At 49.2% G+C, this 27,642-nt stretch overlaps 1 protein-coding gene across 1 annotated transcript in view; it reads left to right on the plus strand.

Moving 5' to 3' along the window:
- Positions 1-27,299, plus strand: part of LOC144125646 (uncharacterized) — a 47,455-nt gene extending 20,156 nt beyond the window's left edge. The window contains exons 6-24 of the mRNA XM_077659221.1: positions 2,170-2,307; positions 2,510-2,689; positions 3,184-3,318; positions 5,351-5,485; positions 6,175-6,303; positions 7,391-7,502; positions 8,385-8,554; positions 9,069-9,193; positions 10,067-10,247; positions 11,098-11,174; positions 11,929-12,151; positions 14,698-14,885; positions 15,099-15,210; positions 17,930-18,100; positions 19,062-19,184; positions 20,403-20,509; positions 20,802-21,003; positions 22,823-22,952; positions 25,713-27,299. Of these exons, the coding sequence (XP_077515347.1) occupies positions 2,170-2,307; positions 2,510-2,689; positions 3,184-3,318; positions 5,351-5,485; positions 6,175-6,303; positions 7,391-7,502; positions 8,385-8,554; positions 9,069-9,193; positions 10,067-10,247; positions 11,098-11,174; positions 11,929-12,151; positions 14,698-14,885; positions 15,099-15,210; positions 17,930-18,100; positions 19,062-19,184; positions 20,403-20,509; positions 20,802-21,003; positions 22,823-22,952; positions 25,713-25,881 (2,807 nt within the window). The 3' untranslated portion in view covers positions 25,882-27,299. The remainder of the gene's footprint in view (positions 1-2,169; positions 2,308-2,509; positions 2,690-3,183; positions 3,319-5,350; positions 5,486-6,174; positions 6,304-7,390; positions 7,503-8,384; positions 8,555-9,068; positions 9,194-10,066; positions 10,248-11,097; positions 11,175-11,928; positions 12,152-14,697; positions 14,886-15,098; positions 15,211-17,929; positions 18,101-19,061; positions 19,185-20,402; positions 20,510-20,801; positions 21,004-22,822; positions 22,953-25,712) is intronic.
- The last annotated feature ends 343 nt before the right edge of the window (positions 27,300-27,642 follow it).

Raw genomic sequence — 27,642 nt, forward strand, 5'->3', positions numbered from 1 at the left:
GCAATGTCGACGTATAAGACGTGTTTCTTCGAGCCATAGTGGCGGTGCAGGGCATTCACCCGCGCCTCGCGCCGGCCATTATGGTCCTCCTTGTCCATCTTAGTCGGAAGGGGTCGAACGTGGAGGGCTCGTCTCCGCAGTTCGGGCACCCGAACTTGTTGTATCGTATGGTTGTCATGTTTGACATGTAACCGGTCCAAGAGGCGGTGACTGCACCACGCTTTTGGTGAAGGCAGCCCGCAAAAACAGGGAACAGGCCAAATTGACCAATTGACAGACATTTCGAACTCATGACATCCCCCCCCCCCCGTACTATTCTCCGACGGCTATGTGGAGTGGGCAACACAAGTCAACAACATACGGAAACAACACACGCAAACATTCCACACCACCGGCAAGATCCCCGCAATGGACAGTCACCTCCTGCATCTGGGGGAGGCGCGTCGGAGCTTGAGAAGACGGTGGCAGAAGCAAAAGACGAATCGCAACCTTAGAGCTCGCATTGCACCACTTACAGAGCAGGCTGCGGCATATGCCGCACAGCTCACAGACTCCAAATTTATAGAACGCTACAACTCTGCCGCGCGTCAGATGGCTTCGAAGGGGACTTGGCGTCTCTTTCGCAGCCTCATCGACCCTGCTCAAGCGAGAGGGGAGACGCAGAAACAGCTCCGGCGGGCTCTCCACGGGTACGGACACTTTGTGCGACAGGTATCTCTGTCGCACAGGTGACCCGGTTGGGCCCGAGTACGCGTACTCCGGCAAGCCAAATCAAGTTTAGATGCCCCTTTTGCGTTGCATGAACTTGAGGCATCCCTGTCTAAAATGCGCCGAAGTACGGCACCGGGTCGGGATCGCAAAGCATTGAAGCTGTAGGCAAACCGTTCGGGCTCGGCCTAGCTCCATTTGCTACAATACATAAATCATGTCAGGGATCGGTGTCCACTCCCTCCCGAATGGAGAACATCTCTCTCATCCCCGAAAAGGGGTAAAGCCGTGCCTACGAAATGTAGGCGGTCCAGGGCTTTGTGAAGCTGACAGTGGGCAGCTGTTGCTACGGGCTTCTGTCATTATTGTGTACGACATGGTTGTTTAATAAAGAAAGATAATTAACCTCGGTAGACTGGTGGTTTCTGCCCTCAACGAAGTGCCTCCGTTTTGGCTAAATTTGAATCTGCGAACTCGTGCTCAGCAGCGGAACGCCGCAGTTGCTTGAGCGCCTAAGCATTGTGGAAGTACAATAGGCTATAGCAAAAAATGAGGGTCGATTTGAGTAGTTAGGCCAAATGCGAATCAGCTGCTCCAGCAGTTCGGTTTTCTCTCCGGTTCTGGTGTTGAGATCCAGTTTTCCCGGATGGGAGTTTTTGGAATAGTGATAATGGGTTAATGCCCATATATGCGGAATTGGTCATTCTTTCCATTCATATATCCCTGGGAGTCTTTCTACTCTTCTTGGCGCAGTAGTGCAGTGGTCAAGTGAAGATACGCCACTGCTCTTGTATGGCAGGTGCTTCCATAGGAGGGATTTGGTTTGCTTGGGTTAAGGTGCGACCCAGGTTGCTCTTCTCGACCAGCATCTTACGATGAAATGAGTTACGATGCCAGCCTCTTTCCTATGTTCTTCTCCTCAGTTTTCCTGTGTGTGTCCTTTTGGCTGGTTTAAATTTCTTAATTCAATGCACCAACAAGCCCTACAACGTGGTTTACTCCATAAGCGAACTGCGAAACGAAAAAATTGCGCGGAAAATTTTGTTTATGTGTGTTTCCTTGGGTCGCACTCCCCCCACCTCCTCTCCCCCCGGAACCCCCAGCCGAGGTTGACACACGCGAGCTCGTGTCCCTGTGTTTTAATAATGCAATTGCCTTTGGAATGACGTTTGAGACTTTCACAATGTGTTCTCCGTTGTGCTCGGCTTTCCAGCACGAAGAGACGACATCGTAGGCGCACTGTGAAATCATAAAACTCCTTTGAAGTAAAAAATTTTTACATGTATTCCTAAGGGGGGCTATCCCCTTCGGGACACAAAACTGGCCACGAAGAACCGACGGCGGAGTGCCTGGCGGGAGTGTGGTGCCTATAAGAACTATAAAAACAAGCAAATAAATGAAAGGTAATAAAGGTATAAAATGGAGTGCTCACAAGTTCTTTATTCATCTGTGCTCGCTCAGAATGCGAGCCAGGTTACTACGGGGCCGACTGCCTGCAGCGGTGCCACTGCTCCCCGCCGGGGAAGTGCGACTCCATCACGGGACGCTGCTCTGCCGGCTGCTCTGCCGGCTGGACGGGAGAGTCGTGCCACATGCCAGGTGGGTGCCTGAAAGCTTTGGCTTTTGGTGGAAAAAAAAAAGAGCCAGCTGATCAATCGGGCAGGGGATAAAAACGGTTAGGAAATGCCAGTATCCTATAATCAAGGTGGCAACTGTGGCCGTGTTGCCAACCACGACGTTTTTTGCTGTGGCGAGCAGGAGCTGCAAGCGGTTCACGGCGCAACGCTATTCCCATGCGCAGGAGACAGCCCGACGACGTCGACCAAGACGCAACCGACGCTGAAGCCCGGCTGCCCTGCGGGCTGGTTCGGCAGGCAGTGCTCGCGGCGATGTCACTGCGCGGACGATGAAGCATGCGATCCGTCTTCGGGCGAGTGCCCGGGCTCCTGCAAGCCGGGCTTCTCCAGGCCTACGTGCTCGGGTGAGAGACGAGCAGCCCTCGTAGTGTCGCAGACTTGGCTGTTTTATTTTTATTTTTCGTATCAACTGCGACAATATCTATGAACCAATATTCTGTACTAATACTTGCTGTTCAATTCATCCGACACACTCCGACCAAAACTGGCGCTTTACGCTCCTGGGCCCCTCACCGTCTAGGCAACCCGAATGCGCTCTAGACCGACCAATCACACGCTGGGGGCCAAACTCATCCTTGCCCCCTTTTCCTGGCCTCACAAGTCACTTCAGCTTACTAGATTGCCTGTCCCCTTTGCAGACACGGGACAAACCCTCCCCAGTTCCCCAATTTTCCCCCGTTAAAACAGCACAGGCTTCCCTCGATGCACTTCTTGAGGCTGCCTGCAAGTCATGCACCTACGCGGTTGCTTTTCCGAGCACCACTTCCTCCAATGCAATGGCCTTTTTGGCTGAGGAGTTCTTTCGCTTCTATGTCTGCGGCTTGGTGCGTGTCTGCAGAGTGCCTGTCCGGGATGTTCGGCGAGGACTGCTCTCTGACGTGCCACTGCTGGAACGGCAACCAGAACTGCAAGCCGGACGGCACCTGCCATGACGGCTGCGCCGCTGGCTGGACCGGGGAACGCTGCCAGCAAGGTAGGCCCACATCGAGCGTAAGCAGAAGCTTCCCGCAGGGCCTCACACCAAGGAGAGAATGTGTCTTATCTATTCTAACAGATGAGACGACGTTTAAGCCCTAAACACACATTTCTGTTTTTCAATTTTCAATTTATTTAGTTTTTAACATGTACAAATAAAACTGGGTGACAAAAGCATCTGAGCCCTTAGCAAGTTCCTAGTCTGGGCCAATGCAATAAGTGCACAAAACAACATATTCAGGCACTAGTAACAAGTAAGTGTTAAATTTGTACGCTTTTGCATTCATAAAAATAGATTTCACAAAATTAGCAATTAACTGCAATAAGCATCGCCTGATGTGCGATCAACAAAACAAAGGAAAAACAATACATCTTGTTTACGGATATTTAGATAACACATAAATACCGTGCCAAGTAGAAAATAAATTATCACAATATAGTATATATGTCGCACAAAAATAGCAGTAAACTAGAATAACTCTTATCTGATAGTCGACCAACAAGAGAAACAAAAAAACCAACAGTGGAAGTTCTTTACAAACATAAAAAATGAAGAAGATTTTGACTTCTGCCTGCCACCGAACTCTCCTCCTCCGCTATCCTCCTCAGGCTCTCTTCGCTATGGCCCTACGTTTAAAGCGAAAGTTTTACTGGCAAAGAGTTGAGATCTGGGCCAGTTGGTGCACAGTTGGGCGAAAAAAAAAACACTGAAAAACATACGAGGGACAAGAGTGGGAATACACACAGTTACGACTGGACCACGGTGTAAGAAGTGAACTGGACACAACTACGACAAAAATTATGGTGGGGCAAGAAAAAAGATTTAAAAATAAAATGCCCCAGCCCGTGTCACTAGGTATAACGGACAAAAAGTATGGTGGGGCAGCCTAAATAGAAGCAAACAATTAAGCCCCTGCCTGTGCCACTACGTATAACAGGCTTAGGTATAACGTACAAAAAGTATGGTGGGGCAGCCTAAAAAGAATGTAAACAATTAAGCCAGTCGTAGTTGTGTGTATTCCTCCTCTTTGTCCCTCATCAATTTTTTGCCGTTTTTTTTTTCGCCGAGCTTTACTGGATTAGCGGTGTCGATTCCGCCAGGGGCTGCAGCTTGACCTTGAACGTCCTTGCTGCGCCGCTGCCATAGCAGCGCATCATGTGACTTCGCTGCGCCGCCGAGCCGAGTCTTCGCCGTCGCTGCGCCGGGGCTCCACAGCCGCGGAGCGGCTGCTGCCTCACCACGTGATCTGTAGCACCTGTAACGTTGAGTGCGTTCCGCACACTAGATAGGCAGCACGCCCATCCTGCCACCCTGGATCGCGAGAGCTTGGTCACTAAATGAACGCTGCGACCTACTGCTGCAGTACCGCGTGTCTGCCACAACGTTGTCAGCGCTAATGCATGCAGCCTTTATCTCTCTCTCACCCCCGCCACGCACCTCAAAGCGCGATTGAGGCGTCCACTGATCTAGAGAGCTAGTTATGCTCCCTTCCTTTCCTCAAAATCATCGGAGTCTAGAACGTTGCCAACGCCAACGCCAATGTATACACAATGAACGCCGACAGCTTTCGCTTTGTATATCCTGGATAAGCTGAGCTAATCCACATTTCTTGTCCTATGCTTCGCTCTGTTTCATCCTGCGCTGTGCTGCTCGCTCGCTCTGCCGCTTACGCCGAGGCCGACTGCGTGGGACGCCGACTCACCAACAGGCGCTCAAGGGCTGCACTCAGAAAATGGCGCCTCAGAAAATCGTTGCACCTACCGCTGTTCCGTACTTCATAAACTGGCCATAAACGGCACGTCATTTGATTAGAAAAAATGCTGTCTATACCTAGCCATCGAGTACTTCGTTCTCGCATTAAGAGGTTACCATTAGTCGTAGACGGAGCGCTGGCGTACCCACTGTGGACTCCGGCCGTGTTCACGCAGCTTCAGGCTGCATAAACCATAAGGGCTTAAGCAGCCCTCTCCGAAAGCGCTTACCCAAGGCCAGTTTGACAAAGAGGGCTTATCCTGTCGTTCCTTTCCAGCGTGCTCTACAGACACCTTCGGCCCGGACTGCGCGTACGAGTGCCACTGTGCCGAGGACAGTGGCGCCTGCGACCCGGTGTCCGGAACGTGCAGCTCCTGCGAGCCCGGCTACCAGGGCCTCAGCTGTCAAGAGAGTGAGTCCACTGCCATGCACAGAATAACGCAAGTCCTCTTGTCTAAACGCTGGCTAGCGGAATGAGGCCCTTGTTCATTATGTTTTGTGTGTCGGGGCAGTCTAATTTATGACGATGGTGAACTCCTGCTGTACACTCCATATAATGGATGCATCAGCAGAAGCTTCGCAAGAGCTCCTTGGATTGTTCGACCAGCGTTGCACTGGCTGGGTAGGAATCGCGTTCATGATGTGCAGGTCAAGGGCAGTTACCTATAGTGCAGTGAGGCTGTGGTGAGGCACTCTTCGGGCTTGGTAGCTCCACAGAGTGGGGAAGGCTTTCCTTGTCGCTGCCTCAGGGCACTATAGAAGATCTGTGGCGCCGGCCTGCTGCACGTCCCGGTGACAGCCACGGGCCTCAGCAATAAGCTGGCGATCGTTCCACAAAAAACAACTCATGGTGCGATTAACTCTGTTTCTGTGATCATTCTGATCGTTGTAAAATACCAGTCACTCCATGCTGCTAATGTAACGTTCCCAAGTGCAAGATACCTCAAGGCAAGGCACAAATTTGTCTCCAAGCGTGCGAGACCTTGCCAGCAGTCCAGTGCGGAAGAACAGATCACTTGGCACGGGTGGCGGGGATTATTTTCCGTACCATGGTACGGAAATAATAAAATAAAAGTTGCACAACCGGTACACCTCATGCAGAGTGCAAGGCGGGAAAGTACGGCGAGAACTGCTCGGAGGCCTGCTCCTGCCTGCACGGGGAGACCTGCCACCACATCAACGGCAGTTGCCAGTGCACCGGACGACACAGGGGACACTCGTGCGATGAACGTGAGTCATTCTGAGAGTGGCCAACCCTCGTAGCTGCATTTATAGCGTTCCTGAATGCTTCTACTGACCGTGTTGCTGTCGCAGGGGAACTAGTTGCGAACAGCTCTCTGAATCTCACTTTAGCCCTCTGACACGCTATGTGCACATTTGTGTTGTAAGCGAATTCGCAGCTTTTTTTTCTTTTCTTTTTTCAAACGATGCTTATTCCTCAAGGCATAAAGGTTATGAAATGAGAGACGAGTAAGACGCTTAAATAAATGAAAAAAGGTGGGCTGATCTAATGAAATCAAGCAGCTTTTCCTGAGAGTGGACTGCACCCAGCAGTGATTTCCTTGGTGCAGGTGAAATTTGCACCCCTCATTTCAGAAATAAGCTGGCTTTTATGCCGTTTAGCCAATCCAGTAAATAATATTTTGTGCAAAAGGGAAGCATATTGCCCGCCATTTTTGTGCAGATAGTTTTTGCACCCATTAATAACATAATTATTTTATCGCAATTTCAACCGTAATGTGCGCCTTCGAAATTGAAATCATTTCCTGCATACTTCTGATGTTTGCTTGACAGTCGTGTAATTTCGATGTTGCCATTTTCATCAATTAAGACACTTTCTACTAAATTTTGCTCGCTCAATTGCAAAAAATCAACCGCTAGTATTTTGCGCCGGAAAACAAATTGTCTTTATTAAGGCCTGGGCATACTAGTTCCTCAGAGCGTCAGGCGCGCGTCCAGGGGGCGGCTGACCTTGCTGAATACCCCCTTTCCCATTCTTCGCTTCATTATGTCAGCTGCATACCAATGTACTACAGAAGGTACACATGTGTAAAATACTCTGTGCCTCAGTGCGTGCCTATTGCTGTTGTTTAGCTCTTCCAACAGGCATGTGCACCATAACTTGGTCACTTTTATTTCACAAGCAAGGCTGCCATTACAAACGCTTCGATGACCATGCGTGCAACGCGAGCACGTCAAACAGTAGCTGCACTGGGAGGAACATATTAAACTTCTTGCTCTGCTCAAGGAATCGGATGCATTCGGTGCGCGCGTTACGTGTGGTGTAGTCATGTGCGCTGCGCCACTGCCGTTTCAGTGGTGCCCGAGGTGCTGCCTTCGGAGGAGCTTGAAATCGACCAGGGACAACCGGGAACGCTGGAGTGCGTTGTCGAAGCCAGCCCCAAGCCTGTCATCGAGCTCAGCAACCAGTCAGTGTGACCTGCATTTACTTTGTCCTTCCTTGTTTTTTGCCGCCACTGGATTGTAGCATCTCAAACTATTCATCTTTTCTTACGAACTTGGAGACATCGCACACATACGCACGCACGCACGCACGCACGCACGCACGCACGCACGCACTACTACTACACATAACAAGACAAGACAGGACACTCGCTATAGACTTCAACTAAAGTTTTCCTTCCACTGACATGACATATATACGTCGCAGTCTGCACTCGGCATACGTGGTATGCGCTTGGTGCAGATAATCTACCTCTTCCATTGACAATATTATGGATGGGTGCTGACACACATGTACCCCGACCTGTGTGTTAACACCCCGTCTGTAATGTTGGCAAAGAAATACGTGGATACCTGCACCAGGCGCATGCCACGTATGCCGAGTGCACAATGAAATGTATATACGTATGTGAGTGCGAGCAAAACTTTAGTTGAAGTCTGGCGAGTGCCCTGTCTTGCTACGCGTAGTGTGTGCGTATGTGTGTAATGTATGCAAGTCCGTTAGAAAAGATGGATAATTTAGGAAGCCACTGCAAACTCGCCCAGCTAAGAGCATTAACGGGATTGTAGCAGTGTTCCTATGCATAGCATGTATGAGCGGCATGCATGAATAGCATGCCAATTGGCACGAAATTCGGAGTTATGAAGGAGCCGGTACCGCCTATTCGAGTAAAACACAGTTCTTAGCGGGTGCAGGTAAGCGCCAGTGGCTGACGTCAGTAGAAAGAACAGGCAGCGATCACCCACTGCCAGCTTCCGCAACCGGCCGCAGGAGATGCACATAAAACTCTCGTCTGCATCGTTCACATGCAGCGCGCGTTGACCAGCGCTGTCTCCGGTGCGCGCAGGGAAACTCGGCGCATCCTGAGCAACGTGACGATGAAAGAGGAAGGTGGCGGCATCTACCGGGCTTCGGCGGTGCTTCCGAGGGGCATGGAAACCGGAAGCCACAAGTTCCACTGCACGGTCACAAACGAGCACGGCTTAGACGTGGGAACGCTGCACGTGACGGTTCTCGGTGCGTGCTATGAATCCCGCCCTCTCTGAACTGCGTTGCCACCGTGATGCGGATTCCGAATTTAGGACTGGAAAGAAATCAATGATGTGGACAGTATTGCTTGAAACCGACTCCACGTGAGTCCTCTAGCTTCTGCTGTCTCCTGAAGTGTTGCTGAAGATGTCGGGAAAATGTGGCTTGCAGAGACTAAAGACGACAATGCTGAATTCCGTCTGCGATTTACCAGTAAAAGAACACGGTGAAGCCCACGGAAATTACTAAATCACAAATGCGACGGGACGAGTGCACTAAGGGGCAGAAAAAAAATGCATTGGAAGGGAAAGAAAATTCAGACAAAATGAGTATTGTATGGCTGTTCACGACTCGCTCAAGAAATACCGCACTAATGTCGAAGTTCGAGTGGGAGATTCATTTAACTTGAGCAGATGCAGATGGACAGTAACCGTTTCCACGCAGCCAACTTTACATACCGATTACACCTTTTCTCTCTCTCTCTCTCTCCGGTCCACTGAAGGCCCCCCTGAGCTGACCTCTCCGCCGCAAGTGAAGATGTCCGCCGACTCAGCGGTCGTATCGTGGGAGCCTTCTAACTCACCTACGAAGAAGCGCGGTGGACAGAACAACCAGATCGAGTATCAGGTGCTCTTTGCAACAGCTCTATAGAAATGTCCCACAAAGTGATAGTGGCGTCTTGAAATTGCAGTCAGTAAGCAGCTTAGGTTTTCTGTAAAGCGCATTACCCCCCCCCCCCCTCCCGCTATCTCACACATTCACACACACATTTGTCTTGAACTCGCTAAAAACGGACAGATAAGGTGGCTTATGAAACTTTGTCATTTTGCTCACTTCTTCAAATGTTTTTATTTTATGTCCCTTCACGCTCTTATGTATGCAGGACCAGTGAAATTAGCGCTTGCAGTGCTCCTGCTTTCCACGTATATAGATTGCCTGCTGCTAACTTAGTCGCGGTAAGAAATAAAAGCAGGGATTCACCATTCTGCGAGTCTAGACGAAAGAGTTGAGCCTCCGCTTGCTGGCTACATTAAAGATGTGCTCACGCAAGAAAATTCACCATCCAAATTTCGGAACGTTTAACGTAGCTGTACTCCGCGCCAAAGGTGAGTGGTTCAGAGTGAAGCAAGTAATAACGTTAACTTTGTACGAATGCAAGCACAAGGAGCGAGCAACACGGACCTCCAGGAGTTTGAATATCAACGCCATCATTCAAGACTGTAGGAGAGGCCTCGCAGAAGGCATCAAAACAACTATGTTGAAAGCCGCATTAAATGTCTTCTGCGAGGACTCTCTTATGGTCTTGAGTCTCAATTTTTCACCGAACCGTACGCACCCGGTCGTAGCCTGTTAATGAAGGTTCCCCCATCTGTTCCTTAGCGAACGCGTTGACGGAGTAAACATCGAGACCACCATAAACCAAACCACCTTCCAAAAGATGCAAGATATCATGTGCATATCAGTGCACTGGTACATGTATTTTTTCGCTCGCTTGTTCAGTTGCACGTGCGCGCCAAGGCGTCCGGCAGTGACTGGACGACGGTGGGTGCGTGGCAGACGGCCGTCCGCCAAAGCGTGTCTCCGTTGGAGCCGGACACAGAGTACGAGTTCGCTGTGCAGCTGCGCAGGGGAAAGCTGACCGCCTGGGGCCCACCGGTGTCCGCGCGCACGCACTGCAAGGGTCTGGCCCTCTCATTCTTCTTGTCGCTTAATTGGTTGCCTTCCGTGGTCGTACCCTTGATGCCAGAGGAGTGTTGTATGGTGAAGCTGTCTTCCAGTCGGAGCGAGTGTAAATGCTTTTGTGACAGCCACACTGATCAGAACAGCATTCTCTCCCGGTGATGCAAATATAAATATTGTTTTCAGTCACAAAGAAAACTTCGTAACAGTTTAGGTTCTTAACGGTGACATGAAATGTCGAGTTCGAACAGCATATTTTAATTTTTCTTTGTTCTGGACGTTTACAGTAATATGTTTTTCTTCATGAATCATGTCCAACTTTCCTGGGCAAAAATTTTGAAAAATGAAAAATTATAAGGTGCTCTTATGGAAATATTGAAGCTAATGGTCCATTCTTCCGATGTGTAGCAAAATCTTTCTTATAAATTTGTTTCCATCACTAGCAACGAGCAGTTGAGACTGCCATTGAAAAACAATGGCGAATGCTTTTGACGGTAGCAAAAACGTTAATGACAAGACAATTTACAAGCCTGTCGACGGGAGAGCTGTGAATATATTGATTGTTATAATGAAATCTTACAATGTAAGAAAAATTGCGTTCATAAACTCTTTCCCGTTCAAAAATGCGTTTGTCCAGAATTGTTGGGCACATCTCAGCCATGGATCGTGATGCCAGCCTGACGCCTCAAGCAACTCAAAGCGCCATTCATTCTTCGTTCCTCACATTACATGTTCCCATTCTTGGATTTCTTCGAGTTAGCGTGTTTCACAAGATGGGGAGGCACAAGATCGATGAGGCGTCTACCATCCCAGCACCTCATGACGCTGCTGCCTGACACGTCCTGTTCCAGAGGACAGTCCCGAGGCGGTGCCCAGGAACGTGGTGGCCAAGGCTCTCTCGGACCGCCGTCTCTCCATTCAGTGGGAGGTGACGTGCCCTTTGAAATGCGCTACAATGAAATGGCAGAGTTGTGTGTGCTCGCCTCGGTGTGCTGATCCCGAGTTCGCGGGACCAAATCCCAGCAGCAGCGGCCTCATTGCGATGTGGGCGAAATGCACAACGTTATATCAGTGCACGTTAAAGAACTCCGGTTGGTCTAAATCAATCGGGAGCACCGCACTATACGCCGTCCCTCACAGCCGACGTGTCTCTTCGGCACTTTTAAGTCCCGCATACCACGTCAACCAGTGTGTTCTCTAAAGTGCACCCAGCGTCGTAAGTTTATGGAACGAAACTAGAGTGAATAAATTTCATTTATTTTCATCGAATTTCGATGGAGGCGAAATTCTAGAGGCCCGTGTGCTGTGCGAGGTCAGTGCACGTTAAAGAACCCCAGGTGGTCGAAATTTCCGGAGCCCTTCACTACGGCGTCTCTTATAGCCTGAGTCGGTTTGGCACGTTAAACCCCCCTAAACTAAACCAAACCATATTTTCATCTAGGGCGCGTTGCTAGAGATTCGATTGTGCAGTGTGCACTTCGAACAGTGAGAATTAGGTGCATATATTTATTGCAGCCATCGTTCAAACCCTTTTCACGCTTGCACTCCCTGTGCGTTGTCCTGCCATAACTTGACGTGAGCGGTATAGGTAAGCTGCAAGCGAGTGCATCTGTTGTCTCTTCTCAAAGGTATGCGCGAGTTTCGTTTCGCCTCGACGACGCGGTTTGGTCCTCCGTTTGCAGAAGCCCGACCCGAAGGTGCTGGGCTGCAAGCTGGTGGGCTTCGAGGTGCACCTGAGCGCGCAGGGAGAGCCCAGGGGCGTCCAGGACCTGGGCGCCGACGTCGAGCAGACCGTGGTCAACGACCTGGACGCCGACAGCACCTACGACGTGGCCGTGTTCGCCGTCACCTCCGTGGGCCGCAGCATGTACAGCGCCTCGGCCAGTGCCAAGACGGCGCGCGGAGGTGCGACCACTGTAGCAATAGACGTTTTTAGCATACCGGAGACGTATACCTGTTTACCGGACCCCTCCTGCGCACTTGTAGAGGCATTAGACGTTTTTAGCATGCCGGAGACGTACTACCGGAGACGTATACCGGACCCATCCTGCGCACGCGCAGAGGCATTATACGTTTTTAGCATACCGGAGACGTACTACCGGAGACGTATACCGGTTTACCGGACCCCTCCTGCGCACGCGCAGAGGCATTAAACGTTTTTACCATACCGGAGACATATACCGGTTTACCGAACCCCTCTCACGCACGCGCAGTGGCTCCCCCTCACCCCAACAGTGCCTCTGCGCATGCGCGAGAGGGGTCCGGTAAACCGGTATACGTCTCCGGTAGTACGTCTCCGGTATGCTAAAAACGTCTTTTGTTGGGGTGAGGGGGAGCCACTGCGCGTGCGCAAGCGGGGTGCGGTAAACAGGTATACGTCTCCGGTAGTACGTCTCCGGTATGCTAAAAACTTCTAATATACGTATTTAGCATACCGGAGACGTATACCGGTTTACCGGATGCCGGCTGCGCACGCGCAGTGGCTCCCCCTCACCCCAACAATGCCACTTCGCATGCGCAAGAGGGGTCCGGTAAACAGGTATACGTCTCCGGTAGTACGTCTCCGGTATGCTAAAAACGTCTAACGTCTAATGCCCGAAGGTTGCGAGTGGCTTTTCCGGTCCGTTTGTCCGGTCTGCATATTTACGTGATCAGATCGGGTGAATCCGTTTTGCTTTATTACCGTAAGGCATGTTATTACGCGAAAATGTATGTCCGTATTCGCCAGCACAAAGGGTAAGAATAGAGGTCCCATGATCAATTTTTTTTTTCAATTTTTTCATGTCGTGGGCAAATGTGTTGACACAAAGGAATGGTACTTGTTGAAGAAGCGTAACCTGTTGGGCCAGATGGCTCGTGGTTACGGGAAAAAAACAGCAGAAAAAGACGCGTTCACAAGAAGAAGTAGTAGACCGGACGACGCTTGCAACAACTGATTTTACTCTGATAATTCTCTAGGGGCGTGCGAATGCCATATTTTCGAACCCGAATCGAATAAGATACGAATTGTGTAATGAACGATTCGAACACGAATATAATATTTTTAGGATTATTCGCTACTAGCACAAATATTTTTGCAAAGAGGAATATTTATGCGAAACAGGGAGGCGTTAGCGGCTGCCATAAATCATGGAGTTAAGGGTGCAGCTGTGGAAAGACGTCCAATCGATGTCCGCTTGGGCGCACGAAAAACGAAGTAACTATATTAGTTTTTCTACCGTCACGTCATGCGCATATTATAACTATCTTTTTGCCCCTGCAGGCTAACAATTGAGGTATGTCAATATCCGAGTTGATGAGACGGGCAAGAGTTATGAGCCACGGCTTCTGATATAAGGCATGTAGGCGGCAGTGTTTGTCGGACCCGGCTTCCCACTGCTGCCATTATAAACGGCGCCACAAGAGTGGGCGAATCCTCGTTGTTCCCGAGCAGGCAGATCGCGGTGTCGGAGCGAGCCTGGTTTTGAAGCAGCCGTCGAAGAAAACAATGACTTGCGCTACTCGAACACCGTACCAACTTCAGAACGTATTCGATTCGTTTCGAATAATTTCCAACCTGCACTATTCGATTCGTGCACCGAATCGAACGGGGAGATATTCGATTCGTTATACCTATAGTCACATGATAACGATGCAATGCGACCTCATGCCAAGTCTCCAACTGCCCACCCCATAATCCATGTAGGTGTATATGAAATCTCAGCGATAGCATAACTGGCTGACCTCAATGTAATGGCAGCATTGCCGATACATTCGCATCAAAATTTTGAGCAACCGTTCGTCGTACAGCGTTCCCGATGGTGTCATGGCATTTCTCTTTGCATACAGCTTACATGTATATAATCATCTGCCAGACTAGTCGGTTTCGATCCACATGTATCAGCAGCGCGAACACAAAACAGGAAGAAGGAAGCGCTCGGTATTAGCTTCTCCTTCTTCTTCCGCTTTTGAGTTCGCGCTGTTGACACATATAGCTTACATGTTTTAGCCAAGTTGGAGGCTAGCTTGCGACAGGGGTTCGGACCGATGACATATGCCCCTTCAGTTGCATGCTTTAAGGCACGGTTGAGGTGTCCGCCGAGATGTCAAGATGTGAGAGCTGCTGCGCCCTTTCCTTTCATCATAAACATTTCCTTTCCTCAAAATACATGCTTTCGCATTCCTCCACGTAAGCAGGCTTAAGTGCCCTCAGAATGTTTTTAAACTGCGTGGCATGGTTTGAGCATCAACACCGAATTTGCAGCGACACACAATCTGCACAGCGCAGCGCTATATGTTAAAAGGATGCAGAGTATTAAAATGGCGTATATATATGTTAAAGAAAAAAAACTTCACAAGGGTAGTGAAGGATGGCTTTGCCGCGTGTCTGTCGTAGTGCAGCGATCGCGTCTCTTCTATTTGGTTTGTGTAGTGTGGTCACGTGACAGGCACTCGTACTCTGGAAAGCGCAGTTCCGGGCCCTGTGGAGCACTTGAGTGCGGCCAGAACAAATGCCACCGAAGCCTTTATCACGTGGGATGCTCCCGCGGGAGGACGTCACTGGCGCCACCTGGAGTACCGCGTGGCTGTCGTCGCTCGAGACCTAGGAGGCTGCGGCCACAGAAACACTGAACAAGTGTTCCTCACGCAGACACCACAGGTAATGAGAACAACGGTGACTGCGCAGATGACCATGCGACTGGTCTATCGATGTAGGCTCTGTTTCTTGCCTCTCTCGTCGATATGAGTCCTGTTAGGGCTATTTTTTTCTTGTAAGAATACAAACGAAGACTTCGTATTTACCTTGCCTGCTTTTTCAAGCTCGCGTTGGGAATCCTGCTGTCACGATTCCGACACGCGGCACGACTTTCAGTTCCAGATCGATGGCCTGGTGCCGCACTCGTGGTACGAGGTGCGCGTGAGCGCCGGAAGCGGCCAAGGATACGGCAAGAGGAGGGAGGTGAGCTTCCTCACAGCAGCAGCACGTGAGTTGCACCCCTGTTGTGCACGTACGCGAGCAAGAATGGGGCACGTGCCAGCCACTGCGTAACTTGCGCGCCGTAGCAAGAAACTGGTGATGAGTGCAGGAACTCCGTTGCGGCTGCCGGCTGCTAAAGTTGGGCGCCGGACGCGCTCTCTAAAACCGTACACTCTGTGCAGCGTTTAGGCACTTAGATTGGGCGCCAGCTTTTCTCAAGGACCGATCTTGCAGATCTGCTCGCGCGTAAAAAAGGTTCCCGAATGGCCAATGCCTTTGCTGTCTACAACATAGGCAGGCACCACACACTGGCCATCGCGATGGTTTGACTACAGTGTTAATATGCCTGTAAGGGATCTGTGGATGCCCGAGGCTTTGTGGGAACCATCCGTCCTTTTGTTGATTTCCCCTCGCTAATCCTCGTCGGTAGGTCGGCAAGAAGCGGGTAAGGCGAGGTTCACCAGCCAGGGCCACGACAAAGCTAGAGGGAAGGAGAAGGCGCATTTTGCCGGGAACTACCCGAGACCCCCGTGTGGCGGCGACGATGCGGTTGCGCGCGGAGACACGAACAGCGACCCTGTCAAAGCTGCTGTTCGCCGGCCGCACCCCTCCCGCCTCCCCGTCTTAGCGAAGACCGTCTAGGTTTAAAGGTCGGCAGAGGTTTTTTTTGTTTTTTTTTTTGAAGGACTAAAACCGCCGTGCGAGACGGGTCCGGACGCTCGCGCTTGACCGGGAGTAATTAAGCGTAGCGTACGGTCGGGTGCGGACGCGACTAGTCGGCGCCGGGGCGACTCCGACGCGCAAGGGCGTTGCATGCTCTGGGGGAACGGGCCGGCTTAACGAAACGTAGCCGGAGAAGAGGAATGCCGCCGCGAAGGCAGCAATGACAGGCTTGGCGGCGCTTTGCAGATTTTGGGAGACGCCGGCGGCTCGGGTGAAATCGATAATTGCCCTAACGCTGGGAACCGCCAGGGTCACGGGTTCCCAGGGAGCCTGCGACACGAGAATGTGTTTTTGATGTATATTAGTGTGTTTATGTTGTTACTTTGTAAGGGAGAGAGTTTGAGTAATACCGTGGAAGTATGGGGCGTGGCACGTAGACTTAGTGGGCCAATCACTTTGGTGGCCCATTCCCGCAATGTCATTTTCTTAAAGCAACTTTGATGTTCTTTTCGTGTTGTGTATTTTAGGGAGAGGGTTTTGAACGTTGTAGAAACTGGCACGCGTGCCATGCAATTTGTTAACCAATCATATGTTAGTATGTTTTGATTGGATGGTGCAAAATGTGGGCTAGGCTCTGAGGTCTTTAAAACCGGGCCTCGGAGCCTGGAAAATCGTTCTGGATACTGTGGAAATATGGTGCGCGGCACGTAAACTTAGTGAGCCAATCATTTTGGGGGCCCATTCCCGCAACGTCATTTTCTTAAAGCAACTTTGATGTTCTTTTCGTGTTGTGTATTTTAGGGAGAGGGTTTTGAACGTTGTAGAAACTGACAGGCTTGCCATGCAATCATGTGTTAGTATGTTTTGATTGGATGGTGCAAAATGTGGGCTAGGCTCTGAGGTCTTTAAAACCGGGCCTCGGAGCCTGGAAAATCGTTCTGGATACTGTGGAAGTATGGTGCGCGGCACGTAAACTTAGTGAGCCAATCATTTTGGGGGCCCATTCCCGCAACGTCATTTTCTTAAAGCAACTTTGATGTTCTTTTCGTGTTGTGTATTTTAGGGAGAGGGTTTTGAACGTTGTAGAAACTGACAGGCTTGCCATGCAATCATGTGTTAGTGTGTTTTGATTGGATGGTGCAAAATGTGGGCTAGGCTCTGAGGTCTTTAAAACCGGGCCTCGGAGCCTGGAAAATCGTTCTGGATACTGTGGAAGTATGGTGCGTGGCACGTAAACTTAGTGAGCCAATCATTTTGGGGGCCCATTCCCGCAACGCCATTTTCATAAAGCAACTTTGATGTTCCATTCGTGTTGTGTATTTTAGGGAGAGGGTTTTGAACGTTGTAGAAACTGACAGGCTTGCCATGCAATCATGTGTTAGTATGTTTTGATTGGATGGTGCAAAATGTGGGCTAGGCTCTGAGGTCTTTAAAACCGGGCCTCGGAGCCTGGAAAATCGTTCTGGAGATCTTTGTACCTAAAACTTCCAAGTCGTACTCCTTTTATATCGGCATCTTAATCAGTCGCAAGACCGTCTCTGACAGAGCACCCTGGTGCGAAGAAGATAAAGAACCAAGTAGGCCGGCAGAGACCTACATTTCCCGTTTAATTTCGCTCTTTCTATTTGTTTACTTCTTCCTTGCTCAGCATACATTTTATTTTCGTCCATGAAGATTTATCTGGAAAACTCTCTGTGCCCCCAATTCTTGGCCAATCCCCCTGTGTGGGCATGTACCATTGTGTGAGGGTAACAACCTACACCTTACTATGCCTTAGCTGCAGGTAGGCTTATTCCCGCGTGCGCTTAGTGTACCCGAAATATGCACCAAGGCGCTGGCATATCTGCATCTTAAACGGGGTATTTGGGGCCCGCGCGTATGTTCGATTGTTACATGGCTTTTACATGTCTTGGTTTCGTTCTCTCAGCCGTCTGTACCAGTGCTCCCTTCATCTGGACTCGGCATTTTATATCGTTCCTTCGAGCGCTTATTGAAGCGTTGAAGTGACCGCCATCAAAGCCACCAGTTGTCCGCGGGTGAACAAAACAGTGAAATCCTCGCAGCGCCCAGCAAGCACCCCGGCCACGTCCGCGTGGTGTGGGCCTCCTCGAGGAGCCTGCACCTCAGTTGGGAGGCGCCCGCCTGCCTGGACACGCACGGCCCGCTGCTCTTCTACCGCGTGCTGTTCTACGCCGACACCCGGGCTGAGGACGAACAGTGGGCAAACAGCACAGGTCAGCCTTTTGGGTGCGCGACTGCTCGAGGGGGGAGGAAAACCTCAGCCAGAACTTCGACAAGGGTGCGAAAAAGTCGAGCTGTGCTATCGAAACACCAGTCGGCAGACTCTCGTCCCGCCCATTGCTCAAGTTTGGGATGTCGAGGAGTCGAACTGCTCTTCTCTATGTCTACCGTGTGTGCGTTAGCTATAGCTGTGAGGGACATGCATGTAAGCTGCCGAAATGCAGTCAGTCTTCCGAGCTCACAGAAATATGGCGCTATACATGTACTCGTTTCAAAGCGGTCATGCAGCTCCATTCGCTGGCAGTGCAGGTGCTTTCACTGCAAGACTAACTCCCTTTCGGCTCTCCTCGGAGCACAGTTCTTCAATAGCAGCTATATAAAGCAGCAAGAGCAACGCTCCCGATCATCGGTCAGTCAAGCGTAACGGGGCTGCTGCTTTCTTATTTCCTGTTTTGATGGCACGCTCTTTAAGGGGCTTTTGTCTTCATTGAGCCAACCAGTGGTGTAATTTCTTTTTCTGAGTGACGAACGTGCGCATCGTAAACCTCGTACTTAATTGAGTCACGACAGTTGGCGGACGAATGGGCCGAGCAGCATAAAACAAAGATCTTTCTACAGCGGAAATCATTGAGTAGTAGACTGGGAAAGTGTCTGCTGGAACGAGTTGCTGAAAGTGTGCACTTAAAAGCAACGTGTGATTTGAAGTACAAGACATCGAAAGGAAAAAATTGCTCAGATGTATTCGTGACCAGTACATGGCCACAACTGTTCCGCCTAGTGCGACCAATTCAGCCGCTGACGCACTGAGCTAACGATAAATACCAGACCTCTTATTTTATCCCATTAAAGGCCCAGAGAGCAGATGGTCGTAGGAGTACAGCCTTAACTATAGGCTTTAACCATCACCAGGCGTACGTTTAAAACGCTTTCACCTTTTCCCTCTGTTACCTGCAGACACGAACTTGACGCTGCAGGGCCTGGAGCCGTTCCAGAAATACACAATGCGGGTCAGTGCCGTGAACAGTGCAGGGGACGGGCCTCTCAGCCCTCGCGTGAGTGCTCGCACCACGGAAGACGGTGAGCAGGACGATGCTCCTTTCTCCTCACCTTTTATGTTCACACTCTCGCTTACGTTTCCTTTTCTTTGAGTCGTTGCAGTTGATGCCATTAGGACCGGCACAACGGCATATGTGTTTGGCAGTCTGTAAGAGTGCTTCTACGACGCGCTTCTACGATGAATAGTGCAATAACCGCAAATGTCCCGGAGGCACTGACCTGTATCCAGTCACAGCTCCAGCTCACAGCGACAGCTTTGTGAAAAGTGCTATCTTCGGAGTAAGCAGCATCGCCATCGCTATCGACATAGTGGTATTTTGCAAGGAAAAACTCCTGCGCTGGTCAGAAAGAAATGTCCTCAAGTAGGTCTAAGCCAAGAGGAACGTAGGAACGTGCGGGCAGGACAGATGCTCCCGATAATGTGTGCTCTGTGGTCACGTGATCTAGGTGAGCCCAACTGCGGATGCATTGACACAGAGGCCCAGACCCGCAATGGGTCTGCAGTACTTTTTTTTTTCCTGCGAGTTTATCATCAGACATAAGTTCATAAAGAAGATAAAATGCAATCCATTAAGTTAGAGGAAGGGTGCATTACTACTGTCGTTGTCATTGAGGGGAGCCAAGGAAGGCAAGAAGCCTGGGAGCTTTTGTTTGTTTGTTTACGTCTGTTTGTTTTCAATATTTTAACTGGGTCTGAACGCGCCCTGTGGTGCGCTGCTTAGTTTTTAATTGTGGACTATGGGTGATATGCAGCTAGGGATGTGCGATAATTTTTAGAAATAGAAGAGAATACGAATAATGCAGTCAAAAGCCAAATCTATTACCAATCGAATAATTGTGGGACTTTTTTTCTACTTGTGTAAATATTCGTACAAAACGAAAATTCTTTCCAAACAGCGAAGTGCTAGCGACGACTCTGTAATCATGAAATTACAGCTGTGCTGTGCGGCGTCGGAGTGGGTCCCGCTTTTTATACAGCCGTGGAGTCCGAACCCTTGATGTCGTAAATAATTTTTGAAGATGCGTAGTTTTATTCGTTCAACGAATCGGGCTGAGAGGTATTCCATTCGCTACTTGAAAATTTCAAATATTCGCACAAACCTACTGCTTCAGAAATATTCGTCGCAAGAGATTTCTCGCTAAGCTGTGTTGTGGAGTCTGGACGACCTCACCTTCCAGCGATCCGCACTCGGAAGCAGACCTGTTTCGATAAAGGCTGCACGCTTCATGTGCCCGCAGTGCCTGGCGAGCTGGAGTGGCTCGTGGTCGCCGAAGTTAACGAAACAAGTGCTCGGTTGTCCTGGAGTCCTCCCGAGGAGCGCAACGGAGTCCTCACCGGCTACGAGGTGCGTACGTCATCGAAACACACGCTACGCCCTCGGTTCATACCCCTCTTTACTGCTGAGCGTGCAATGGCAGTCAAGACACTCGGAAGCCGAACGAAGGCTCTGCACCGCGCTGTCTTGTCTTTTTTTTTGTTGTTGTTTTCATGCTCCTGTTTCTGTTGTCAAAATAGTCACAACGCACCAGCTTTGCTCCTCTCCCTTTGTACGAAGAATGCGCGCCTCCTTTATGCGTGCAGCAAATCTGTGCATGGGCCAGAAGCGAGAACGAGGCGCCGGCTTGCTCCCTACGCAGGTCACAGTGATCGCGAGGGACGGCAACGACACTGAAGGGAAGGACAGCTCTCCCCTCCAGGCCATAGTAATTGGCCCCGGCGTCGAAGAGCTGCTCTTGCACGACCTTGAGGCCGGACGCAGCTACAGTGTCGACGTCAGGGCGACCACCAGCGTAGGACACGGACCTGCCATCACGGTCCACTTCGCCACACCTTCTCTAGGTGAAGAAAGCCGCCTTAGCAACTGGCAACCAACGGAGTCTTTTTCTTCTTCTTTAAACGTGTTTTGAAAACTTATTCCTTGCATCCGGTGCGCTGTTCTATACATAGCTACAACCTGTGCTATACGAGGCCCAGCTCGAGCTCATAGTCGCAGTTGGCCTAAAACACGTTTACAGCGCGTATTTTGTTTCCCTGCATCCATGAGCTCCGTTTGCAGCGTCCTTGCAGCGCTGTAAAGCTGCAAGGGTAGTCCCGGTGCTCAAGGAGCAGCACACACGCATTACGTGGCCGATTGCACTTTACTGTCCTGCTCCCCCTTCTAACGCTCGTGAACGCGTACCCACTTGTCCTGTCGCACAAAGGAAGCGGAGAGCTTAGTGGTATTTTGTTTTGGGAGAGGAAACAAAGAAGTAGGATGGGGGCGCAAATGACGGCGAACAACCACAAGAAACGCAGGAACAAAGAAGCCTGAAAGAGTGGCCTTCGCATTCCATAAAGATTTTTTGGATTGCACGATGTCATTGCGCATGCGCAGACAACTCGAGGCTGCGGGCAGGCGCGATACATCCAAGAGAAAACTTCCATCTTAAGGGACTCCCCAAAGTGGAGTAGATTTTAAGTGGTGGGGTAATTGCTCATTAGAGTCCACCTGGGCGTATATATTCCTTTTTACAGAGGAAAGTGACACAGCTTTCTTGGCAAATTTGCTGTGGATGAAAACTTCACGGCTGAAGCAGGAGTGGTGTTAGCACAAAGAAGCAGGGGTGGTGTCAGTACAAACCAATTAGGGGTATCCACTAAGGTTGAGCATATTTCAGTTAAGGGTGTAATTACTGGAGTATTCTAGTGTGGCGATTATATTTAAATTAAGGGAGTAATTTGGAGCCGCCTGTTCGCGCTCAGTGGATGGTAATGAGCAAATAAGTGAGAAAACTTCCGCATCAAAAACTAGTAGTCTCAATACGGCAGGAAAGACTAGAGAAGTATAGACTAATATGCCCGGCTGTGGTGATGTTCCGTGCTGTAGTCGAAGATTCCCTTAACTGGACCCAAAAATCTCTATTTCTGGCACTTTTCCTTGCAGCAGTTTGGAAAGAGTAAGTTGAAAAACAACGGAAAATTTCGTCTCTTAAATTTTTTTCGAAAACTGATGAATAATAATAATAATAATAATAATAATAATTGGTTTGGGGGGAAAGGAAATAGCGCAGTATCTGTCTCATATATCGTTGGACACCTGAACCGCGCCGTTAGGGAAGGGATAAGAGAAGGAGTGAAAGAAGAAAGGAAGAAGGAGGTGCCGTAGTGGAGGGCTCCGGAATAATTTCGACCACCTGGGGATCTTTAACGTGCACTGACATCGCACAGCACACGGGCGCCATACCGTTTTTCCTCCATAAAAACGCAGCCGCCGCGGTCGAGTTCGAGCCCGGGAACTCCGGATCACGAAAACTGATGAAAATTCGCTTTTCGCAAAATTTCACGCTTAAAATTCTCTTAAAAAGGAAACGTTCCCCGAATTAAGCATTCCTGAAGCCCGGCAGACAGGCTTACTCTTGTAAAGTAGGCCACAACATTCTCCTCTTGTAGAAAAGTAGGCCACAACATTCTCTTGGAGTGATTTCGGCATGACCGTAGAATGCGCGTGCAAGAAACAATAATTCAAAACATCTTTTTTGTTGTTCGTGTATCTTGGCGCGGTTTGTTATATTCGGCACTTTCGTTTCTCGTTGCACATCATTATCCTTTGTCTTGTGTTATCCTTGTGCAACTCGGAGCATGCGCTCAATGTTGTTCGTACGGGCTGACACCCTCGCAGTGGGCGCATCGGTCCAGAGGGACGTCTACGGGTCCCTGCAGTGCCTGATCCCGTGGGTCGCAGCCCCCTTCGGTGTCGCCGTTCTCCTGCTGCTCGTCAACGTGGCGGTGCTCATAGCGCTCGGCCGCAGGCAAGTACTTGGTATTGAGAGAGCGAACGGACGACATAGCAGTTCAGTCGAAAGGATGCGCCGCCTTTGCCAAAAGTAACCAGCCAGGGCCATGGCTAACGTGCTTCCTCTGCTCGACGTGGGGTCAAAGACCCCAGCTTTCAAGCATTTAACCCCAGGGAATTCGAGCACCAAATCAGAGAAAATCTTGTACCCACTACTGTGGATTGAACCCCGGACCTCCAGCATACGAGGTGGGTGCTCAAACCGCTATTAAGTTTTAGCATCCACCTATATACATAGGTATCACCGAGAATGAGAATCTTGTAATGAAATTGCTGCAGCAAAGTTACTCGTTACGTTGGAAAGTTCTTCTGGTGTCAGAAATGAGCAATTACGTTATATGTTGTGTGGTAAATATTAGTTCAATGTTAAAACCAAGCATTTCCGTTGCCGTGTATCAAATGTTATTTTCGAAGTGGAATCATAACTATAAAAACATTGCCAACTGTAACGTTATAACGTCCAAATCGTAGCTCTAAATCAACATTCCCGATATTATCAAGCATTGTGGCTCAGAACTTTCCCTATGTTTGTGAGGTAATGATACTTTTCAACTAGCAGAACTTCGGAGTTAAATATTTAAAATGATGCCTGCCATAGATTTCATGCGCAGTGAAAAATTTCATTACAAAACCCGTTCATCACTATCACTTATGACACCCTTCAGGCTGGCTATGTATGCTTGAGGCAATGCTATGCGTTTGAAGGTGGGTGTGTGAGTTGCATGCATTAGTTGTGGTGCATTGTAGTGCGTGTCGCCCTTGTTGGCCCTTAACTGCTCCTTGCAAAGTGGTCATCAGATCGGCTGATCACAATTGGCCGGTCTGGTCTTGCAGGGTTACTTGACCATTAAGCGCAACTGGCATTTATGTTGTTTAAATGTTTCACTAAATACTATAAGGTTAGGAAGATGTTATCCGGTCGCTTATCTGTGTTAATGGCTGTCACAGCGCAAAAAGAAGGACAGCACGAACACAAAAACCGGACGCACGCACAGAGCTGAGGTTCTTGTGTTCGTGCTGTCGTTACCCTTTCTTGTTCGCCCCGACTTCCACCCTTGTAAGCTTATTTGTAACGTTCCCCGAACGTTAGAAAAAAAGGTAATTAATAGCATTGTAGTAACTATCGTTTGATCAAAACAAAGATAGCATAACAACCTGGGCAACGGTGTCCACGCAGAGCAATCTATAGAGGAGCCTGAGGGGCTTTACACGCTGCCACACCCACAAGCGCACGTCCCTAGGTTAGGTAGCGTGCGCGCTTCGATTTCCAGCGCCAGGAGAGCCAGAATTTACTGCGCTGCAGCCCCAACGAGAACTGCATTCTCGAAAACCTAAAGATAGATATGCTCCTTGCGTTGCGTTTTTCGACAGCTACAGCTTTAAATCCATGGTAACAATAATTGAGGAGGAAAGTTGGACTAGTTGGCGCTGTTTCAACATTAGCACTAGTTCAACGTTCAAACTAAACACTGTTCTAAAGCGGTGCTCTGAATGATAACTATAACAAATTAGAAATATATTTCACTGAGTCCCAAAACGCCGTAGTAATAAAGTTCTTCAAATAGCAGTACCTAACAAATCGCTTAGATTGTGCCTGCTTTAGATTTTGTTACAAAGTTTTCCTTGTTGTGCGAATAATCGAAACTTTCGAATGGCCACTCGAATATCCTTCTATTCGATTCGTTGAACGCGTCAAAAAGTGCGTGTCCAAAATTATTCGGAACGAATTGGATTCGTCTTCAAGTTTTCGGATGACTGCAAGAAGTTTTTGTCGACGACAGCTTAAAAAATATGCCGCACCATGCATGCTGCCATGATCGTTGTCTGTGCGAGAAGGAGTGTTCGGCGCCGCGACACGGTCCATCCGTGTGGGGGAGTTCATCATACAGAAGGCCTTCAAGATTCAGACACGCGACAGCGTTGAGCCAGGTTTAACAAATTCTGCATTCATGCCTGATAACGAAGGCCATAACTCAAACTTTTGTCCTCGTAATCACCTGAGATTTAGAGCTAGTTTGTTCACTGTCGTTATCAGAAGCAAACGGAAATTTTTCTTTGCTCATGACAAGACGATCACAGAGTAAATACACTAAATTCATGTTGGGTGTCCACTAGCGGAGGTCTGGGTTCCGTCTTTGTGACAGCTACGCCCCCCCCCCCCCCCCCCCCTTACTTACGGTGCCCCTTTAGCGCTTCGCTCTTCCGCATGAATGTTTTTATACAAATATTCGCACAATTAGAGAATAATCACGCAAACATTCGATTCTTATTGGATCCGGATTCGAAAAAGTACTGTCCGCACACCGCTACTTGTCACCAATTAGTCACTATCTCTCATGGGGCACCCTTCAGTAATGGAACGACTCCATGGTGTCCGTTCAGATGAGATGAGTGTATAGGAGTAGCATGCATTGGATGCGCCGTACTATGGAGCTCAAAAGTGTCACCCTCGTTGCTGGTCCCCGCTTAGTGCTATAGTTTAAATGTTTAAATTAAGTTAGGGCAAGCGTTTCATAATGGGTAGAAAAAAAAGCATTAAGAACAGTGTATTAATATTTAACCAAACCAAAGCAGTGTTGGGACATTTCGGTGGCATACCTTGGAGGCTGCTGGAACAAGGCGAGGCATACCAGCAGAGCTAAAAGACAGGGAGTGCATATGGACACGGTGTCCCCCGTCCTCGAATCGGTGCCTGACTAGGGTGTCTCTTTCGCAGCAAGGAGCGCATCCTGGAAGTGAGCAGCGGCACATTCGCCAGCTCCACCGTCTCCACGACAGTGTGCGACGAGTTGGAGCTCGCCAAGCGTCATTCGCTGGGCTCCGAAGGCGACTACTTCGTTGGCTGGAGTCCGTCCAGGACGCTCCAGCAGAGCACTGACATCTAGCACTGCGCTTCTGTCCTCGTTGTCGATCAGCTGTGCAGTTCCCGCAGTGCGAAACTTGCCGCACCACTTCTTCCACTCGCTCGCTGCTCTTTTCTGGCGCATTGCAAGTCCTGACATTTGCCTCATTCCGGAACGCACGTGTTTTTTACCACTGCCACGGCAACGACAATCCTGCATGGCCTTCGGTAAGCACAGGGTCGAAGATAAAACGTGTCTTGGATACTTGCGAATTAAAGAGCAAAAGCAGGCGTCGCGTGAAACTGCCATGCGCGTGCTCAGTGATGTGGACACCATTATCGCGCTCTGCGGAACTGTGATTTAGGATATCATGCGCTCCTGCATTCACCTTACAAGTGGACGACCCTGTATACCACTGCGGCACTTCGCTGTGGCACTGAAAAAACGCCGATGCAATCGAGTGTGCAGTATCGACAGCGATCTATAAGTAAGGACGCTCCGTGGCATTCGATCACTGCACGCAATACAGCTCCACGAAATGCATGCTCCGCCCATTAGGTCCCGACATAGCCGGATTCGGTTAACGTCGAAATTAGCGAACCCGCTCCGAGGGGTTAAATTTCCCTCTTCTTGAAGTCATGATCGATGGTAGCGAATAATCCATCGATCTTAATATTTCCTCTTAACTGTTCCTCTTTATCTATTTGGCGTTTCCTTATACACTATAGTAGTCATTGTTCACTCATGAATGTTTCTCATCAGTGACTGTATGCTTTTTTAGGCGTGTTAACCATTACTGCAGGTAGACATACGTGGCGAAAAAAAAATTATGAAACATGTGACTACATACATCAATCTGAAAAAAACTAAGTTGAAAGAAGTGGAATAATTACGTATTACTATTTTTTTCTTCACTCATTCGCCACTTTTTACTCGTCTGCCTCTGACATAAAAATGGAACGGTTGTCAGCATATCAAAATAAATTTCATTTCTTGCTTTGCAAGAACAATTACGTACGAATACTCATTATAATGGAAGTTATATAGCGCAGTCATACGACAACAAAGGAAAGCTATACAGCTTTCTCTTATCATCCACCTGAGCGCTGCGATACGCTTACAAAGGAAAAATTCCTTCTGGTCTGTGAACAAGTTTTCTCTTTGTAGACGTATGAATGCGCTCAGGTGGATGCTACTCAATCTTTGGGGCATTCCAAAATCATTTTGGACTACTTATGAATGCGTACGGTTCAAGGCATAGTCATGTTTTTTTTCAGTTTATCTGCCATTCGTCCCTCTCCAAATTGCTGGGCTTTATCACTGCTTGAGTATGGTCACATTACGTGGCAGTTGTACGCCCTTGATGTACATCACTTTTTTCGCCTCGTTGTACATAAGCGCTGCATCGCCCATTTCGACAAGTGCAATAAATGCGAAGGGCTGACGCAGGAAGCACAGAATTCCTGAAGCATCTGTGATATGACTGGAAAAGTTGTATGCAGAATGGTTCGTTTTTGCTTTCGTGGGTTGGCATTCATATTCAGAACCTTGTTTCATAGGCCGAAATCCACATTTTTTTTTTCTTTTCAGCGCTAAAAATAACACAAGGTCATCTCGGTTTTCTTTTGTTTTTAGGACATGTATTGTCTCGCAATAAAGCTGATTTGTTGTACGTTTGGTTTCCCAAAGGGGCTATTTCCTGTCGCATAAGCGTTGACATATTTGTACCTGCCTGAACATAGCTTTTTCCACGGAGGAAGGAAAACTCAGAAGAGGCCCTCACCATCCGAGTTGCATGCCAGA

The sequence above is a fragment of the Amblyomma americanum genome, chromosome 3 (assembly GCF_052857255.1).
Source record: "Amblyomma americanum isolate KBUSLIRL-KWMA chromosome 3, ASM5285725v1, whole genome shotgun sequence".
Taxonomy (NCBI): domain Eukaryota; kingdom Metazoa; phylum Arthropoda; class Arachnida; order Ixodida; family Ixodidae; genus Amblyomma; species Amblyomma americanum.